Source organism: Cucumis sativus, chromosome 1, assembly GCF_000004075.3.
Source record: "Cucumis sativus cultivar 9930 chromosome 1, Cucumber_9930_V3, whole genome shotgun sequence".
Lineage (NCBI taxonomy): Eukaryota > Viridiplantae > Streptophyta > Magnoliopsida > Cucurbitales > Cucurbitaceae > Cucumis > Cucumis sativus.
Genome location: NC_026655.2, coordinates 1372474 through 1392884, shown reverse-complemented (window position 1 = coordinate 1392884; position 20411 = coordinate 1372474). Strand labels below are relative to the sequence as shown.

Here is a 20411-nt window from a genome sequence, read left to right as displayed (position 1 = left end):
ACTACAGAAACAATAAGTCTTAACATTTGTTTTGCTTGTATTTTCCATAATTTTAAGTTGGATAATATGTTTGAATTTTCATCTCATATTGAATAGTTATACTTAATCTATTCAATATAAAATGTAAATATTTCTTTCTAATCATCCATCACCTCGATCGAATCGTTGAATAGTAATACACGAAATTGCATAGTAAATTAGACGATATTTGTTAATATTTTAATTGGGATTAGGATGAATAGTTAAAGTATAACAAAATAAAGAGATTATAAAATTACAAACAATTAAAATGGCCAATAAGATTCTGTCTATATGCTCATCCGAAGATAGACAAAAGTGACAGCCACAATAATAATAATAATAACAATTTATGACTTTTTTTCAGTAACGAAAGAGACAAGAAAATAAATATCTTAACCTTACAAGTTACGATCATTCTTAGGAATGTTAATAATTTCATAGGGATCATTGCTAGGAATGTTCAACACAATTTCAACAACTAATTAGAAAAAGGTTTTTAACATAATGAACATCATACAATATTTATATATTTATATCTACCTATGATATTTTTATGCAAAAAAAAATTGAACCTCCAACTTTGAGAGAAAAAGTTATGTAGTTTACTATGTCGTACAACTTCATAATTAAAAAGAAATTATAAATTAAAAGATTATATCTTTTTAATTTTTAAACTTAAAAGAAGATTATATTGAAATTAAGATTGTTATGTTTTGTAATATGTACACCAAATTAGGTAGGTTGATGTAATATGTGATCTCACATTCTGAGTTTTGCATACACCAAAAAAATATTGTTAGGTGAGGAATTTGGAAGAAAAGAAAACTATATATGTTAGTAACATTCATTCCATTGAATTTTATAGAGACGTGGTGTATTGGTAAAACATATACATAGGAACAAAAAATAGCTTTCATTGGTGTCAAATTGTAGTAAGATATTAAGAGGACGTTGACATGTTCGAAAACAATAACCATGGAAAATATAGATGATTTATTTTAAAAGAATAAATTGGAGATGCGGGGTATCGATCCCCGTACCTCTCACATGCTAAGCGAGCGCTCTACCATCTGAGCTACATCCCCATTGATGTCAACCCACCTAGACAACTTACTAAAAGGCTAACTGTTATAGATAGCACAAAGAAAAATGAAACTATTTACAAAATTTAATTAAAAAAAAATTAAAATGAGCTATAAAGAGTCTGGAGTTTGATAAATTTTGTTATATTTGGTAAATAGTTTCAATGTTATGATATTTTAAAAAATGTTCAAGTTCACAAACCGTTTTGAAAATAGCTTTTGGAATTTAGAACAATATTTATAAAATAAATTGTATAAATTAAATTAATAATCTTTGTTTATTCAACCTAAAGTTTAGTGAATAACTATATCAAACATATTTAAAACAATTATTTTATTCCAAAGATAGATTTGAAAATACAAAATATTGCTTTGTTTTATTGAAATCCTGATTTTCGAATCCCTAATTTTTATGTACATTTAGGTGAGAGTCGAGATATTAGGTAGTGAAAGGAGTCAGGAATAACTCCCACTCTTGAAGTTGAATTAAACTAGTATTTATTGAACATTTCACACTTGAAAAATCAAAAGTTTTAACAGTCTGCAAAATAGACAAACTACTTTGCTATTTGTCAATTGATTATAATATGAAATCTTGTGCTATCTAATAATACTAATCCGAGTTGATTGATTACAAACAAATGGTCATGGACTTCTGTTTTTATCAAGATTTGTCAATGTCAACCTCTTGCTTCTTAGCCACCCAGCTCTTTCTACCTTGGTTGAATGAGTCCTTTGATCATTATCTAAAAGGATTAATTGATATTTGTACTATTCTCATTATGGGTCTGAATCATATATGATTGACATTTCAAATATTTGAATAATTTAATAATGTCTGACCAAGTTATCTCTCAAGGTTGATAGAATAATATAATCACAACACGATAACTAAAAGATGCCTAAATTATTAGTGACTTTAAACAAGAAGTTGCTTCCCTAGATGTTAACGAACATCATATTCAATTAGTACCTTCCATCCAGTCGTTACCTGTTAATAAACAAAATGTCAAAATAAATAAACAAACAAACAAGTACAAAATTTTCTTTTAATAGAACAAAATATTTTTTCACATCTAAACCAATAGATTAATAATCACTTAGATATGATATGATGTATATTTCATAATTAAACATTTTAGAAAAGTATAGGAAGACTGTTCAATTAGAAGTTGTTAAGTGACAAACTTTACTTTCTTCTAAAAGATATTTATTCATTTATTCTTTTTTTTCCTTTTGTTATAGATGAGAATGCATGAAAACGTGTAGTTCAAAGTACATCTAAATATTGCTCAAGATCGATTATTTTTTAAATACAATAAAGTGTATCGAAGATACCAACTTGACCAACCATTACCACATAATAAAATCAATAGGATGTCTTACTCTCTAACCATTTCAAACAATGTGTGTATGTATATATAATAACACAATGTTTATCTGATCTACACCTCTCTTTCCTCAACTAAATCAGATTTATATGGCTGTTCCTTCAAAGACTGCTCTCCTCCATTAATGGATCTATAAGTATAGCGACTAGCCCAAAACAGATACTGCAAGAAATTAAGCCCACTCAAGATACACATAACCCAATAGAATCTCTCCAAATGATAATGATTCAAGCTTTTCCCAGACAGCCATGGCCTGAGCCCACAAGCCTTAGTAACACCATTGACAAGAGCCACCAAAACAGAGCTAAAGTAATACCCCATGGCCAAGGAAGCCCATGACAGAGCAGTGGCTAAAGATCTCATACTCAAAGGGGCTTCTGTGAAGAAAAACTCCATCATTCCAGCCAAGGAGAACAAATCAGCCGACCCTAAAAACAAGTACTGCAAAGCCACCCAAAGGAAAGTGATGGGCAAAGGGTCAGGAGAATCTAATTTGTGGGTTTTGATAGCTAGGTTCTTTCTCTTGGTTTCAACTAATGCTGCTACTGCCATTGCCACCGTGGATAGAACTAGGCCTGTTCCAATTCTCTGTAAATGGGTTATTCCCATTTCGGATTTGGTGAGTTTTCTTGCAACTGGGAGAACGAGATGGTTGTAAGATGGGGCGAGGATCATGATGAAGAGGACAGGGAACACAGGGAGAGAAGCAGGGGGGACTTTGAGAGAGCCGAGTTTGGTGTTCATGGTAGCGGCTTGTTGGACTGAGAATGTGGAGAGCTGTGCGAGACAGCAGTTGAGCATTATGGTAGAAGTGAAAATGGGGAGGATTTTTAGTACTATTTTGGCTTCTTCTACTTGCTTGACTGTGCAATTTAGTTGTGGATGGCTGGGGTTATCAATTGTAGCTTTATTCAGGAACTCCATGGCTTGTGTTTGAATTGGACTTGGGTCGCTTTCCTTTTCCATAGTCTGTCTTTGCTCATCAGCTATAATATCTGTGGTAGTATCTGAAGATACTGAACTCGTGGATATATTCATCACAACGTTATTACGAGTCTTTTTCTTCCTATTGTTGAAAGCAGCTGAGACTAGAACCTGTCCCAAAAGTAATTAAAATGAATGTTCAGTGACATATTAGTAACAAATTGATTAGAGGATCTTCACTAAGTTTGGTTATCATAGCTTGTTGGTTGTCATAGTCTCAAACAAACTATTTTTACAAATGAGTAGAGAACATAGTTAAAAAGTACTAAACAGTAGACAACGAGGGGTTTCAAATAGTTTTATTGTAGCTAAGTGTGATTTACAATCATTAAAAGTTTCAACAATTACAACATGAGATCTGGCTATTAATAACGTACTCTACACAAGATAAGTCAGGGGTCAAACTAATATTTTTCAAGGAAATAAACACAAATTTAAAAATTCAGAACTAAATTTATGGCCTCACATTCTTGTATTTTGGAATAATTTGGCAGACAGATATCTAATGGGCTCAAAATTGATTGAATATCATATAGACAAGAATGTAGGTAGGTAGCATAGCTCGGTGAGAAAATTGTAAGAAGTGGAAGAATTCAGTCCACATACTTGTTGGTATAAACACATTTTATGTAACTGAACTAAATTTACCTGGACGTTGCCAACAATTTGGTGGAAACAAAAACTTAAAAATCTTCCGCAGAAAGTAACAATTTTTTTAATCCTCCGCTTCTCAAATATTAATTTTTGTATAAAAAAACCATACAGAAAATATGTAAACATTTGTCCAATGTCCATTGTTAAATTCTTTTTTTTTTCATAAAAGAAACTATAAACAATGACAGGTTGAGACGAAGGTCCTGAAAGGTGAACAATTAGGTAGAGGAGTTGGTTTGTGATGGAGAGTTTGAAGTACCTTAAAAATGGTTGTGATGGGGCTTCCGGCTGGCGTTTTAATTCTGTAAGTAGGCGATCCAAGGAGGAAAATAGGAATAGAGATGAGTATTGTAAGAGTGGATATCCCAAAACCCCATTGCCAGCCTTTGTTATCTTCCATCCACACCACCAGAGTTACAGCAATCAAAGCTCCACAGGAAAGACAGAAGATGAAGTAGTTGAAAAATACAGATCTTTTCTTCCTTCCTTCAAAGCTGGTTTCATCAAACTGCTCAGCCCCATGGGGAGGAAGCGCCCCTTTTATCCCCCCAACTCCAAGTGCCACCATGTAAAGCCCTGCAAATAGCATGGCCGCTTCTCCACCTTCAACTTTATGGCATGGATTTCCATTCCCCACTGCATTTGAAACGCACCTTGAAGGCTTCAGATATGGTACATCAGCTTGAAGCGTCAGAATTACCAGACCCTGCACCCCACGACATGTTTGTTTATGATAAAATAATGATATAACTCAATTTACGGTAATCCATAAATTTAAGCTTTTGGGTTGATGGAATAGTTATGAGCCTTCAAACTTGATTAGAACACCTTATACACATTTTTTTTTCCCAAAATGGAAACCCCATCAAAAACACAAAATACTGTACACTAACAGATGTGGGACCAAAAGCATTTAAATGAGTCACAAGCTTCGTATCAAATGTCAACTGTTCCCGATGGAAAATGCTCCACTAAAAGATCTAGAAATTACCATTAGGGTCCATTACTCTTAATTTGGTAAGCACTTCAATATGATATTCCTATGATATCATCCAATCAAAGAAAACATACAAAATTGACACATATTAACTCTCATATGGCAGAGAGAGTAGTTTATTATTAGAGAGAATAAAAGGTATAGTTCAAAGGCACGAGTAAAGTTCAAGAGTAATTTATATATAGTGGATCCCTCTTAGGTCTTAGATCTATAATAAAATCATAACGTAAATAACATAAATATAAGTATAACCAAAGTTTCAAAGTGTCAAATAACAAATTTGAGTAATTTCAACGTATATTATAATAGTTTGAACATAAAACCTTCGGTTCAATTCTTGTATATTAAATATGTACTCATCTAGGTTGGTGAAATATATTTAAATTTATCTTCAACTACTAGCCTAAACTTTTGAGTGAATTAGTGGTTTAATATGGTATCAGAGCAGGTGGTTTCCTCTCCAATTAAAATTGATTTCTACTTATTGGACCTTTCAAATATTTCAAGCCCACAAGTGAGAAGATTGTTCGTGATATATATTTAAATTTATCTTCAACAACTATCTTACACTTTTGGATGAATTGATCTCTTGAATATATTCTTTCATTATCATGAAAGACCATACATTGAACATAACCGAGCAACCCACGTGCAAATCATATTATATAAGGAAAGAACAACTTTGGTGGAAACTAACTCACCAAGGATTCTATTGCAGCACTTATCAAGAAGATAGAGTAAGTGGTGAAGAAAGCATCTGATAGAAAGCCACCAAGAAGCGCAAGAAGAAAAGCTGTGCCCATAAAATTGGTGACGATGTTGGCAGACTCGGATGGAGAATAATGCATGAACTTGGAAAGATACAGAACAAGATTGCTTGCATTGGCCAGGAATGCTAGATTCTCCAATACTTCAACAACTGATATTATACAGTTCATAAGATCAGCTCATACACCAGTTATCACGAGAATAATAAGAACAAAAAAAATTGTTTTTAACCACGTTTATAGGAAGTGCAGAAGTACTTTAAATCTCACAAGGACCAAAATTCAATCTTTTGTTCTTATATATACTGACCCAATACAAAGGAGGCAGCCAGCATGCCTCCATGGCGTCCTTTTACTGCAGGTCTCTTCCTCCAGTCCACATAGTCTTCCCAGAGGTTCAGCCGTTGAGCTTCTTCCTAAAGAATGAAGCATAAAAGCAATTGAGTTATAGTTAGAAGAAATTAGTAAAATACACAAACTTGAAGGAATAAGCGAGGAAATTAAGCTGTGATATCCCACCACATGTTTTTCAGTTTCTAATGGAGTCGCAGTGGTAGAAGACATTCTTTTTTCTTCAGTTGGAGGGGTACGGAAATTGGACAACTAGGACTTCCAAATTTTAATGCAGAATTGATCCAGAATTCTCTATTCAAATTGGTCGTGAAGTAAAATGGAGTGGTTGTATTTATAGACTCACAAAATGCTGGTCCAACCAAAAAAGAAAACTCTAGACTCTTTCGAAAATGACAACTCCTTTCTTTCCCTTGGTTTCACCCCAAATCTACAGTGTTGCCAATAGTCATTCATCTCATGCACAAGCAGAAATATTCATCCACATTGGATTCTCTCTGGAGTTTGTTGATTCAACTTTTACCGTAGATAATAAATATATATACGACCATCATCAATGCTGTTGAAATCGAAAAGCTATATTTAAAGGGTCCTCACATATCTTTATAATAAAATGATACTATTATATTCATTTTAGACATTAACGTTCTTCCACATTCGAATCATAATAATATGGTTACATCCATTTTGAACATAAGTTCATGACATTGTCTTTGGAATCACTAAAAGTGGTTTCATGCCAACAAAGATATTTGTCATTCACTTGTATACCTATGATATTTTTCTTATCTAGTCAATGTGTGATTTAAACTTTGGCAGTAGCCAACAAGCCTCCATGCTTTTACTTTTGGTTTTACCCAAAATGTCTCGCACCAATAAAAATGATTGCACAAGCCTCTTCTTATTGAGCCAACGTGTGACTTCGGTTGCATTCCAGACAAGATCGCCATCACAACTGAAAGGGAAGTAACAATTCAGGAGACTACAAACTTCTATGCCAGACAATATATATATTATAATTTATAATGCTGAAAACAAAATATAAGAAAACAACCCACATGAAGATGAAAAGTACGTGAATGGTATAGAAGATATTAGAACAAAAGAATAGTGAATTAGTTGACAAGTTGGAATAGAAAAATGATAAGTAAAGGAAGGAATGGAAATGGATAATATCTGGGATGGGATTGAGATGAAAATGAGGGAAGAGTGGGGTTTGATTAAATTAGATATGAAAATTAAATTGAAGGACCTACCTTTTTTTCATTTTTTTCAAAGTGTCTTGAGGACTCAGCACCGCATCCTGGAGGTGGGGTAGTGAAAAAAGCCAAAAACCCACTGAGGAATTTCATCAAACGTGAAAAGGGCAATGACCCATCATCTTGCCGTCTTGTATAATGTGAGTGGGCATCAATCCTTATCGATGGCAACTTTTCCAAAATGGCTGGGTCGTGTTCTTCAGATGGGGGCTGAAATGTTCAAGTGTAAATTGTAAGGATCCTCGTTTGCTGGTGATTGCCGGATGGAGTAAGTCATCTTTCTGAAGGCAAACAATCAAATGAGTGGACATTGTTGGTTCTCATCAACGTGCAATTTAATGTCTTCCAGTGAACTCCAAATTCAATGGCTAAAAACCCTTTAAACCCCATATGGTAATGGACCCTACTCCAAATTTTGGTACCTTTGATTTTGTATGTGGAGATTAACACCAAGCAAATAAATGGTCGGTGCACTTCCCATTCCCATGCAATGCAGCTTGTTTATGCTTTCTTAACCCATCTAGCTCCTAGGCCAATGGCCCATCAGTGGTTTTAAGTATAGTTTAGTTGATAAGGTAACTTCCAATCTGTACTCTATTTGTTTAACTAAGAGTTAGATTTTTTTCTATATTGTCACATGCAGTTTACATTTATTACATTCCAAAGATAAAAGGTGTGTTGTGTAGTTTTTAATATTTGAGGTAACCCAGTTGGAAGGGATAGAAATGTGTGGATGGAAGTCTTTAGAGTTGGTCTAGACCAAGTACATGTCCTCCCACATTTCAAAATATCTCATCAAACCCCAATGACTTCATTTGCATGAAAGTTTTGTTGTGATTGTTTTGTAAGCCATCAGTACAGTATAAATCTAAAGTTTCATTTCAAAATCAATCTTATATATTTTATTAAAATTACGAGACCTCTCTGTTTGATTGTTATGGAATTCTAAATATGAAAAATATGTTCTTTGTTTGTTTCAAACTTTAAGGCAAGATAATAATCGTTATTTTAAAAGTAGTGCATAAATTTAGAAAATCTATCGTCCAAAACTTTATAATTCAGTAAAAGTAACTTGAGAAAATATAAAAAGGAAGCTTAAACCTGATCTAAAGGAGATTGAATAACTTGTTACCACTAGACTTGCTACTCTATTATAATTATTTCAATTTTTTCTATATATATTACATAAAGTGCATAGATTGGGAAAGACTCGAGCCCTCTTGTCCTATACTTTATCCGTCGATACTCAAAGATTGTTGTAACACAATGTGGTTAATATTCCCTATTCCGATAGGAGAAAGAAGGATTTTCTCAACGAAAATAAAGATGCAATCAATGGTACCACATTCTAGAAGTAGATATCCCACTTTGAATTACATGAGGGGGAAACTGCACAACATTATTCTAAGCATCATTCAAATAAGATAATGTTTTCATATTTCAAATTATAAAGGCTTCTTTTAAAGGGGAACATCAACTACTTGTGCATTATTTTATAACCAAGTGAGAAAATACATTCATATATTATGTGTAGGTTTTGTTACAGAATGTGATCTTTATGTTACTATTGCTCTTGTGATCAAGCTAGTTTAGTAAAACATATACTCTATTGAAACACACACTTTAGAAATACATAGCCCAACACTGAAGTCGAACTGCTTGGCGAATGGTAATCTTTTGACTAGTGGTTCAATGAAGCTTGCAAAAGTTTCCTTTTTCATCCTTGAGGTTAAATCTTTATGCACACAAAACCTAGCATTGTGTCCTATAACCATGTTCGTCGTTGGAGTAACATTTTTCCTATTCGTTGACTCCCAAGGTGTTGATGTAGTTCTATAGATTGCTTTTTTTTAAAATAAATAAATCTTACATCACACTCGTAATAGACTTGTATTAACTAGTTTTGTTTTTTCTAATTTTTTGGTCATCATGATCAATCTCAAATATATTTCTAGGAAGAACGAGAAAAGAACTTGTTACTTCAAACAAGGAAAAAAAAGAACCCAAATTCGTAGAGAAGTGTCATGAATGTCAAACTTACATGGTACTCAAGCCCTCCCAACAAGAACGTGGGTTGAAAAACGATTCCACAAGTGAATACATTATGCAAATGTTTCTTTCTTAACATGTTGCACAAAACCTCAAATTTGTTTACATTCACGAATAATCCGAGTGAGACTCAGAGTAATCGCTTGGATACGGCGACATCACCTCTTGCTCTAGCTGCTGCAATACTTGGTTCATTGTAGGCCGCACAGTTGGATTGCCATTGGTGCACCTCGCTGCTATTTCGAGAATCGCTTCTACCGTTTCGACATCTGCATTCTGGCACCTATTATCGACTATGTTCTCCAATTGGTCTTCTCCCCGCAGTGTGTTCAACTGTTAGACATGATCATGCACAATTTAATGCATAGTTGTTTAGAGATAGAAAAAAGATGCAACTTGCACTGTGCAGAGATTGGCTTACCCAACCAACGATATTTACACCCCTCTTTGAGAAAAATGGATCACTTGGTCTCTTCCCTGTTACAAGCTCCAGCAAGAGAACTCCAAAGCTATAAACATCAGACTTCTCAGTTCCTATCCCACTTTCTAAGTATTCTGCTCAAGAAAAAGTAGGTCCAAAGAAGATTTTATTTGAGATTATAGTTTTATAAATTTCTGAATTGAAGTTGAACCATTATTAGGGAATAGCACCTGGAGCCAAATAACCAAATGTGCCAGCAACAACAGTTGTGACATGGGAATCCCCATCAACCGAAAGCTTTGCAAGACCAAAGTCAGATACGTGCGGCTCTAAGTTCCCGTCAAGAAGGATGTTGCTGGATTTTATGTTGCAATGCACAATCTTTGGACAGCAATCATGGTGCAAGTATGCCAGTCCTCGAGCAGAGCCTAGGGCTATGTTTAACCGAGCACTCCAATCCAATAACTTTTCTGGTCCACGTTCTGCGAATAGTGAAAAGATAAGTCTACAAAGAGTTGAAAAGAAGAATAAAACTTCCAGTCCTACAGTTCCATACTCATCATATTACATCTTCCTATCTATGTTACTTCTCAATATTTTGCATTTTGGAATTCAATAATGGAACAGAAAAATGATACCATGCAAGAAATTATCCAAGCTACCAGCCGGCAGATAGTCATATATAAGAAGCTTTGAAGAAGGAAGCCTGCAATAGCCACGCAATTTCACTAAATTTATGTGTTTAATGCTACCCAGTATCTCCAGTTCTCTTTCAACTACTTGATCTGGACCGTCTTGAGTCCTATCAATTTTCTTCACAGCAAAAGTTCCGGAGTCATTCATGACCATTCGATACACGGTTCCAAGACCTCCTGAGCCAACAACATTTGTTTCACTCAGGGCCTCCAGCTTTTCTATGATCTCACATGTTGGATATAGTAGATCCCCATGGAATGTAATAAGCTTTGCACCTACATTGGTTTGTGAGGGTTGTCAATTGCGATATGTATTATTTTGAGGGAAAATGTACAAATTAGATAAAAGAAAAAGAACCAAAACTGAAATGAATTGCTCACTTGTATCACGATTTTTTTGCTTCTTAACTTCCATGTAACTCTTTGCAGTTCTTTCTTTCTTTGACACCAAACGAGTCCACATGAATACAACAAGTATGACCAACACAAACCCTGCTGTTGATATTGCACCAATCAACAGTCCTTTGGTGTAATGAGAGGATCGCTTAGGAGGAACTGTAAAATAGAAAATAGAATAAGTATACATGATTCTCTGGCAAATTTAATCATTCTGTCACAAACTCATCTAATTGGAATATGATTAAGTGATTAAGTGGTAAATAACTTCATTGAAGTGTAAAGAGAAATTGCCTGCTGCTTCATCACTTTCAGCATGTGGTAAAACGACAGGAAAACCCAGTGAGGTTCGGCACGGCTTGTTAACTTGTCGACCACAAAGACCTTGATTACCAAAGAATCTGTCACATCAAGGGATCATCTTAAGATGCAGAATGTGTTGAAGAACCAAGTCAAAACAAGCAGGATAAATTGGGGAGGAAAAGATGGTAAGAATTTTGAAGTCAAGACAAACAAGCAAGCGACATGTTTCTCTTCTCTTGAATTTGTCATCAACATTAAACCATCCACTTACCTTGGTACCAGGTGAATAGTATTCTCAATTTCTCTTTGGAATACCATGAACATGCCTATATGGCTACTTCATTAATCAATTGCATACTTCTAAACCATGCTTGTATAAATCATAGAACTAAATCCTACCCAAGAACCTAACATAATGATTCAAAGCATGTTACTCTGAGGGTATGGCATAGACAAAGGATTTCAACATGTATAAAAGGACTGTATCTTGATAGTGTACTTACGAGTTGTTACCAAAGGTGCTTAGAACTCCAATATCTGGGATTTCTCCAAAGAAGAAGTTGGTAGATAAATTCCTGAAATGAGTACCAAGTACGTAAGAAACGCAACAAGGACAATAGTTTTAGTAATATGAATCGCAGGCATGGACAGCGATGTAAATATAGCTAAAGTGGTGAATACTTACAGATTCCGCAAGTGTGTGAGACGACCAATCGATGATGGTATACTACCCTTAAAGGAATTGCATGATAAATCACTACAATTAAATACCAGTAATCAAAATTAGGTAGCAAGGGTGAAGAACAAAACAACAACAGATACAAAAACCCAGAAAACAAACAAAATAATGGTATTCTAATTGCAAAATTTACGATATAAATGCCTCTTTTAATTGACTTCATAAATAGATATTAGCTAAGATATCAAGAAGTCTTAATCATCCAAAAATGAAGAGGGGAAAAAGACTGAGACTCTCACAGTATGGTAAGGTATGAAAGGTTTCCAATATTTGATGGAATGCCTCCTTGAAGATAATTAGCCCTCAAGTACCTGAATCAAAAAAATGCACAATCTCATGAATATAAATAAAGCACTTGGAAGCACGTCCACAAGAATGGTGGAGGGAGGGCTGTAAAAATGGTAATGGTTACTTACAGGGCTCTAAGTTCAGAACAATTGGCAAGTTCATTGGGGATATATCCATGTAAGCCGTTCTGGTGGAGAGCCCTGTTTACACATAAGAAAAAACATACTTAACTAAAGTCTATCACTCCATAATATCATAATAGAGAAGTAAGATGCTTGTAGAGATGCTTACAGTCTCTGCAATCTACTAAGTTTACCAATGCTGGGAGATATAATCCCTCCTAGTTGCATGAACGGAAGATTACTGGAAAACCCACAAACAAAAATACCCTAAGATTTAGAAATGGGTGCTCAAAAGTTAGTTGAAAAGAGAATGAAGTGACATACACTGAGCTGACACGAGAGTCCTCAGGATGGCAAGAGATACCAGTCCATTTACAGGGAGTTTCATCTGCAGGGCTCCAATTACTGAGCACGTTCTTAGTGTCATTTAAAGTACTTTTGATTTCCAACAATGTTAAACCTGAGACATAAGACAAAGCAAAACATAAACCCTAAAGAAATCTTCAGCAGAAAGGGCATAATAGAGGTAGGGTTTACCATCTTCAGTGAGAGAAAAAGAGCATTTGCTTAAAAGGGTAGCTACTAAAATGAAGGATGAGACCCAAATGAAAAGACCCATTTCAAATGAACTTCAAAAAAACGAATCTACAGCTAAAGATTAATCTCTCGCTTGCAGCAGCCAGTCACCGGAGCTCAGGCAAAGAACCCCATTTCAAAAATAATCGAGAAAAATTAAAAGAAGGGAGACTTTAGTGGTGGAAGAACTAATCAAAATGAATGGGGAGGGAGGATTTATTTTCTGACATGTACAGATGAAGAAGGAGGGAGGACAGGTTTTTGAATGGACATGGGAAATCGTGCAAAATGCAGTAGCCGTTTGTCGTAAGCTGAAATTCAAAAAAATAGAAAAAGTCAGATTCAAAATTCATATTTTTTTAATGATGATAATCTCTATTGCTCCATGATCTTTGCTTTTTATTCTCAAGAACACAACCTTTTTTAGCATTTACATTACAACAGGCAGCAATGTTCACTTTTGAAGTGGGATTAATGTATGTAAAGCTATAATTAGAATATTGGATTTGGGTATGTTTGTATCAAAATCATCAAGAAATGATCATAAAATTGAAACAAAACTGAGAAACTTTGAACTTTTTTTTTTCTTTTGTTGCTTAACTCAACAGCCCAGATATAGTGCACAGCCCAACTTCAAGTCTCCAGCCCAATTCTCCATACAAACACTAAACAAACCATTTTAAGAAAAAAAAGTTAAGAAATAGTAAACATTATGATAAAAATAGATTTGAAATAAATAAGTCACACTTATTTCTAAAATTTTTTAATCTCAAACTTAATTATAGGTTATAATAATTAAGTGTATACGTTTATTTGCTACCAGATTATAAACTTAAACTTGTTGAAATTGTGATGTTTTAAAACTTTCAACAAAATTTAGTTTGTAAAAACGTGTCGACAAGTATAATTAAATTATAATCTATCGATTTATTTTATTATGTTGTTAGAGTTATTTATTACATCTCTATTTCATCTACTTCATGAACAGTATCAGTGGAATGTGTAAGAAATGAAGTTGTTGTTAAGTTAGGTTAATGTGCTTAAGAATTAGATAAGTTTTGATAAGTTCAAATCAAAGTTCAATCATAGATGTTAACAACAATGACAAAATAGTACCTTAATCTCAAAATAAATCTAAAGCAAACTTTCATGATTTTGATAAGCCAGAGAGGACTAAGAAGTTTATGGAATTTTGTACAATTGGGAATTATTTCAGACCTACCTAAATTTAATTTACCAATATATGGTTTGTGAGTTTTTAATTTAAAGAGGTTAATATTATTGTTGTCGGATAACGGGCTATAATTACACTTGGAGAAATAACAAAAAAAAAATTATGATAATAGAGTTCACGTCATTATACTTTTTAAATTGCAAAAATAGCAAATTTAAAAGTCGATAACCTTTTTATATCACTGAATATTTGTTGTAATCGCAATATGTTAAAAAGATGTGTTGTATGATGTAATTTTCCTATTTTAAAACTATCTTATTGAAAATTGCAAAAAAATCTCGAGCTAACTCTCACGTCATCAAACCTACTTTAACATCATCTACTCAATCTTGAGTATGCTTCACATATCGTAAAAAGAAACAAATGAAAATAGGTATGAACTAATTTATTAGGATGAAGTTTTGATAAATAAATCGAAGCTAAAATTGTAGGAACAACTTGATTAGGATGGAATGATGGCTATTGTCAAGTAAAGAATTAGAAAGCTTTTGTTCATACCCAAAAGTTTCTTCTCTTTTTGGGATTGAACAAACCAAAAGGTTAATCAAACATTTGATATAGTTTTGACGTGTGACGTCTCAAAGCTTTGGACTATTCAATCATCTCACTGCTCATAACTCCAACTTGTTTTGACCACTTTTTGTCTTGGATTCACACAATTGCTTTGATGTTCAAACACGTCTCTCTTTGAAAACTTTTCTTCTATAACAACCAAAATTACGTTCATTATAATTTCTGATCGTCCTATTACATTGTGTTCAATCTTTTTATACGACAAAATACGAGTTATCCATAAAATCTAATTTGAAATATATATAAGATTTCTAACTCTATTAACGTCTATGCAATCTATATTAATTAACATTCTGTTAAAAAAAACGGATGTCTTCTTATACTTGTAGACATAACTAACACACTATTAGTGAACCGAATAAACTTCTTGTCAACTTTTTTCTTCTGTTTGTGTTATTCTCACTTCCTTGATTTTCTACTGATATTTCATAATACTCCAATTAGTCTTTGGAAATTATCCTTAGAAACTAAAGTTATTCAGACCAATATGATCTCTTCATAGCATTTTAGTAACAAAGGACATCTTTTCATGGGAATTAAACACAAAAGTAAGACTTGTGTGCATCTCGAACATTACCCGTTTTTATGGATACTTTTTCACCACTCACATAAAAAAATTATTAAAATATTTCAACGAAAAGAAAAAAGTAGAATTTTCCTCATGACGAGTTATAATTGAACAATTTGGTGGGATGCACAAAGATAAGTGATGTTCGAAGATACATCTAATTATTTTTCTAAAAACAAAAAGAGCCGATCATCCAAGTGGTATGTATTAGTGTCAAATTTTGAACTTTGACCATGTCAATAAAATTAAAAGAAAGAAGTTATGAACCAATGTAATGAGAGTAATATGTTGTTGTGTTGTAATATTCATAGTAAATAAGGTAGGACCAACGTATGTGGATGCCATCGTCCATAATTCTTGAGAAGTCTATTTTTCAGTTCAAGTGTTCATATTGATTGGCTAAAATAAACATCTTCTCTAATATAATTCAAATCAAATACATGATAGAGATAGAAATCTAGTTGGATTTAGATGCTTTTACTTTTCTTTATACTGATTAAAATGGATATTTTTGTGACATTCAAGTTGAATAGTATTTTCCACTCCTTTGAAAAAAAAACAATCTATCAATTAATGAGCATAATCCAATAATATTGATTGGTTTAAGTGATGTTTTCACATCATTCCATTATATCCCCTTCTTCCTAAAAGTTCAATCTCTAAAAATCCTCCACTATGACTTTATCATATGAAACTAACTATAGATTCCATACAAGACCCCATCTCTAAGCATGGTATACTAGCTTTTTCCCTTTCTTCTTCTTTACTAGAGTTGTCCCATCTCTAAGCATGGTATACTAGCTTTTTTCCTTTCTTCTTCTTTACTAGAGTTGGGTGCAGTTGACTTGAGGGGAAGAAAAGACACTAGAGGTGTTTTGAGCCATTTACTCGAGTTTAGTAACTCGAGTTATGTATTAAATAACTCAACTTTATTAGTAGGAAGGAACTTCATCTTCTCTTCTTTGCTCTCTCTTTTTTTCCTAATGATTCCATCCCCTAGCTACTGACGAAAATCATCATTGACAACATGCTTCAACAACCACCTTTGATGGCCAACTCCATCCGACTGCCTTCAACAGTCCACCTCTACGACTACCTCCAATGTCAAACCTCTTGCAACAATGACTGTTAGTAATTACTGTTGTCTCACTTGTGCGGCATGCTTTGTGACCACTTATGCCCACTAAACTTTAACAACCGCCTCTGACAACTACCTCTCGCGAAAATTAACTTCGACAATCATCTCTAACTAACATTTCTGACATCCAACTCCACGCGACTACTACAGTTAGTGGTCAATTTTGAAACTCAACTTGGTGACCAACTCCAACTATCAACTATCTCTAACAGTACAAACTTGCTAACTCAGACTAAACAACTTATGCACCTCAAACACAAACCTTTTAACTTTACGAATGTATTCACTTCGTAGACGAATTAACTCCAGGCTTTTAAAATTTGACTCACCAAGTCACCATCCCAAAATATACATCATAAATGATCATTATTGAAATGTGAATATGAACACAGGTAATCATACAACAAGAGACAATTTATTGGATCAATTTCTCTGTTTGGGACCATCAACCTCTTGGAAATATGGCACTTTATGTGCTTCACAAAACTCAGGCAGGCATTTATGAAGTCTCTCAAATTCAAATTCTGATGTACACATCATTAATCTAAAGCAGTTCTATGAGCTGATTGAATGCTACATGCAACTGTTTCAAAATTAAAAAATATACAGATAAAATAAAAAGAACGGTGCTTTTTTGTACTAAACCAAAGCTGTCTAATCAATTCAGCACTTTTGAAACGTTGAGAGGCAATGAATTGCTGTATCTTCAGGCCAGGAATAGCATTTTCACAGCCTGCTGTACCTTCCATCACAGTGAAGGGCTTTGCCATTAACTGGCTTCCCTGCAAAACAGCATCTTCGATAAGGACAATCAACATGCTTTGTCCCATTGGTTGGTACGCTGACATCACATTGCAAAAAGTTTGCAAAAAGATGGCTCAAATTGAAATATGCTAATGTTTATGTTCATGGAGTCACGTAAATGAGTTTCAAATACCGAATATAATGTTTAGTATTTGGAAAACAAGAGAGCTAATAATATCTAGAGGAAACTCAATTCCATAAACCTATGCTTCAATGAACTTAAACTAATTAACAACTTAGTTAAACCCGAATGAAGGGGATCAGAATAATTCTTTTTGAGAATTAATGTGTGAGATTTCATATGATATCAATTTGAGCTACATTAATTTAAACATTTTGATCATACTGCACATATTTCACTTTCTCATTACATCTTTGTCCTTATTACTACTATTCAGGGAAAGACACATCACAAATCTTTGAAAGCTAACAAAAAGTAGTTATCTCGATCTAACACTTCATATGCTGATACAGCACACTCAAAGTTGACAACCTGTTGAACCAAAAAAGCAAATGCAATATTGAAAGTATAAGTAAGCTCAGTTGTTGGATTAGAGTATAAAAGGACTCGTGTAGAAAAGGATAATAAGAAGATCAGAGAGTAGTTTCAAGGAAGAACCATGGAAAGAAATAATGAAGATGTTAACAATCTTGATGAGCCTAACGTCAATTATAGAGGAGTCAAGGCCATGCCATTTGTAGTAGGTTCGTAAGATACGTGAACATGAGGGTCAAACTGAAATCAAACTTCCATTTTTGTTTTGTTTTGATAACTGTAATGTTAATTAATATGTGGGTTTGTTGATTTAGGGAATGAAACTTTTGAGAAGCTAGGGACTACAGGCACTTCTTCAAACCTTTTGGTGTATCTGACAGACGTATTTCACATGAAAAATATCACTGCCACAACTCTAATGAACATTTTCCATGGAAGCACCAACTTTTCCACTTTATTTGGAGCATTTCTTTGTGACACTTATTTTGGACGTTACAAAACCTTAGGATATGCCTCCATTGCTTCATTAATGGTACGGCTGCTTCTATTGTTTGAGGCTCTGATCTTATAAAACACACCATGTGTGAAATATATCAGCTTAATCTGACATCGCATGCAAACACATGCATATTGTATAAGTTAAATTAAGGTCCCTTTAAATTATATTTTAAATGTTCTTAAACTTTTGAAAAGTTATTCCTGCGCTTCCTTATGACATTTAAACACGCGCGCACACATATATATACAAATTTGTTAATTTGGTTTTCATGTCACTGATCACTCGCAGGGGATGGTTGTGCTAACACTGACAGCAACAATTGAGAAATTGCACCCACCAGATTGTGGAAAGGGCAGTGCAGGTGGGGCTTGCCTAGAGCCAACGTCATGGCAGATAGCATTTCTGTTATTTGGATTAGGATTGCTTGTAATTGGAGCTGGTGGAATCAGACCATGCAACTTAGCTTTTGGAGCAGACCAATTCAATCCAAACACAGCCTCCGGGAAGTTAGGAATAAACAGCTTCTTCAACTGGTACTACTTCACCTTCACATTTGCCATGATGATATCTTTAACCATCATTGTATATGTCCAAACTGAAGTAAGCTGGGCTTGGGGATTAGCCATTCCTGCATTCCTCATGTTCCTATCCTGTGCACTTTTCTTCATGGGTTCCTGGATTTACGTCAAATTAGAACCTGATGGGAGTCCCTTCACTAGTGTGATGCGAGTTCTAATGGCTGCTCTCAAGAAAAGACAACTGCCATTGCCAGACCAGCAATGGCCATCTCTTTTTAACCACATTCCATCAAACTCCATCAATTCCAAGCTTCCTTACACTAATCAATTCAGGTAGACTTCCACTTTCAAAGCTTTTAAGTTTTAAACAAACCTTAAAAGCTAAAACAAAAACCCCTTTATTGCATGCAGCTTCTTCGACAAGGCAGCAATCATAACCTCAGAAGACAAATTCAAATCAGATGGATCAGCAGCTGATCCGTGGACACTCTGCAGCACACAACAAGTAGAAGAAGTAAAATGCTTAGTGAGAGTAATACCAATATGGGGTGCAGCCATAATCTACCATGTCGCTACCACACAGCAACAAACATACGCTGTATTTCAAGCCCTCCAATCCGATAGGCGTTTATTCTTTGGAAACACCCATTATTTCAAAATCCCAGCCGCTTCTTACACAATATTCACCATGATTGGCCTCACCATCTGGATCCCTTTCTACGATCGTATCTTAGTCCCTTCTCTCCGCCGAATCACAGCCAGAGAAGGCGGCATTACGCTCCTACAAAAAATGGGGTTCGGAATGGGAATCGCCATTATAACAATGTTCATCTCAGCATTAGTAGAACAAAAGAGAAGAAATTTAGCTCTCACACAGCCATTGTGCGAAGAAACAGGGAGAAGGGGTTCAATTTCTTCCATGTCAGCACTCTGGTTGGTCCCTCAATTGACGCTGATCGGGTTGTCAGAGGCGTTCACCGTCATTGCGCAAGTCGAATTTTACTACAAGGAGTTCCCTGAAAACATGAGAAGCATTGGGGGGTCGTTATCTTTTGTGGGTCTTGCACTGTCGAATTATTTAAGTGGGTTTATGGTGACGGTGGTGCACCGTCTCACCGCCGGAAAGTGGCTGCCGGAAGATTTGAACAAGGGTCGATTGGATTACTTCTATTTCTTGGTATCGGGATTGGAAGCTGTGAATTTGGGGTATTTTTTGTTGTGTTCAAAATGGTATAAGTACAAAGGGAGTGGAAGCCATGGCGTTGATGAGATGGATTTTGGGAAGACGGAATTTGAAAAAACTGTCGTTTATTGATTGTGTAATCTGTCATTGTTTCCAGCTTCCTTTGTCTTCTTTATATTTATGAATGAATGTGTACTGTAATGTCAAATGGGGCTTTGCCCCTAACATTTCAACTTCTTACCATTGATCTACATGAATCAATCTATATGCCCTTAAACCATTCAAACATGTTTTTTGCATGGA

General features: G+C 34.6%; 3 protein-coding genes, 1 long non-coding RNA gene and 1 other non-coding gene across 7 annotated transcripts; 1 reads left to right on the top strand and 4 right to left on the bottom strand.

Annotated features, from left to right (window-relative positions):
• Positions 1 to 1033: 1033 nt before the first annotated feature.
• TRNAA-AGC lies at positions 1034 to 1106 on the bottom strand. Its single transcript has one exon. It is a non-coding gene; the product is annotated as a tRNA-Ala (tRNA).
• Positions 1107 to 2355: 1249 nt separating this feature from the next.
• On the bottom strand, positions 2356 to 7848 carry LOC101217968 (nitrate transporter 1.2-like). 3 transcript variants are annotated; one of them, XM_031880460.1, is made up of 6 exons: positions 7504 to 7848; positions 7019 to 7202; positions 6207 to 6312; positions 5831 to 6048; positions 4392 to 4838; positions 2356 to 3589 (listed from the first exon to the last, which is right to left on the bottom strand). In XM_031880460.1, exons 3-6 carry the CDS (start codon positions 6229 to 6231, stop codon positions 2549 to 2551), a joined length of 1731 nt encoding a protein of 576 aa, XP_031736320.1. In that variant the 5' UTR covers positions 6232 to 6312; positions 7019 to 7202; positions 7504 to 7848; the 3' UTR covers positions 2356 to 2548. The 3 variants fall into 3 exon arrangements, with proteins under 3 accessions (XP_031736320.1, XP_031736344.1, NP_001267691.1); XM_031880484.1 differs by lacking the exons at positions 7019 to 7202; positions 7504 to 7848 and adding an exon at positions 6416 to 6652 and having other exon boundaries at positions 6207 to 6308; NM_001280762.1 differs by lacking the exons at positions 7019 to 7202; positions 7504 to 7848 and adding an exon at positions 6416 to 6460 and having other exon boundaries at positions 2549 to 3589.
• A 1606-nt stretch (positions 7849 to 9454) lies between these two features.
• Positions 9455 to 13352, bottom strand: LOC101217728 (LRR receptor-like serine/threonine-protein kinase FEI 2). Its single transcript, XM_004138101.3, has 13 exons — positions 13057 to 13352; positions 12844 to 12979; positions 12689 to 12760; positions 12526 to 12597; positions 12349 to 12420; positions 12056 to 12127; positions 11874 to 11945; positions 11362 to 11468; positions 11053 to 11226; positions 10615 to 10947; positions 10207 to 10458; positions 9977 to 10110; positions 9455 to 9888 (listed from the first exon to the last, which is right to left on the bottom strand). The coding sequence occupies exons 1-13, from the start codon at positions 13136 to 13138 to the stop codon at positions 9664 to 9666; spliced, it is 1803 nt and encodes a 600-aa protein (XP_004138149.1). The 5' UTR covers positions 13139 to 13352; the 3' UTR covers positions 9455 to 9663.
• A 3655-nt stretch (positions 13353 to 17007) lies between these two features.
• On the bottom strand, positions 17008 to 19940 carry LOC116402078. The gene is made up of 3 exons (XR_004214442.1): positions 19799 to 19940; positions 19465 to 19706; positions 17008 to 17390 (listed from the first exon to the last, which is right to left on the bottom strand). It is a non-coding gene; the product is annotated as an uncharacterized LOC116402078 (long non-coding RNA).
• LOC101212941 (protein NRT1/ PTR FAMILY 2.10) lies at positions 18001 to 20396 on the top strand. The gene is made up of 4 exons (XM_004138249.3): positions 18001 to 18117; positions 18223 to 18440; positions 18696 to 19258; positions 19337 to 20396. The coding sequence occupies exons 1-4, from the start codon at positions 18033 to 18035 to the stop codon at positions 20238 to 20240; spliced, it is 1770 nt and encodes a 589-aa protein (XP_004138297.1). The 5' UTR covers positions 18001 to 18032; the 3' UTR covers positions 20241 to 20396.
• Positions 20397 to 20411: the final 15 nt, after the last annotated feature.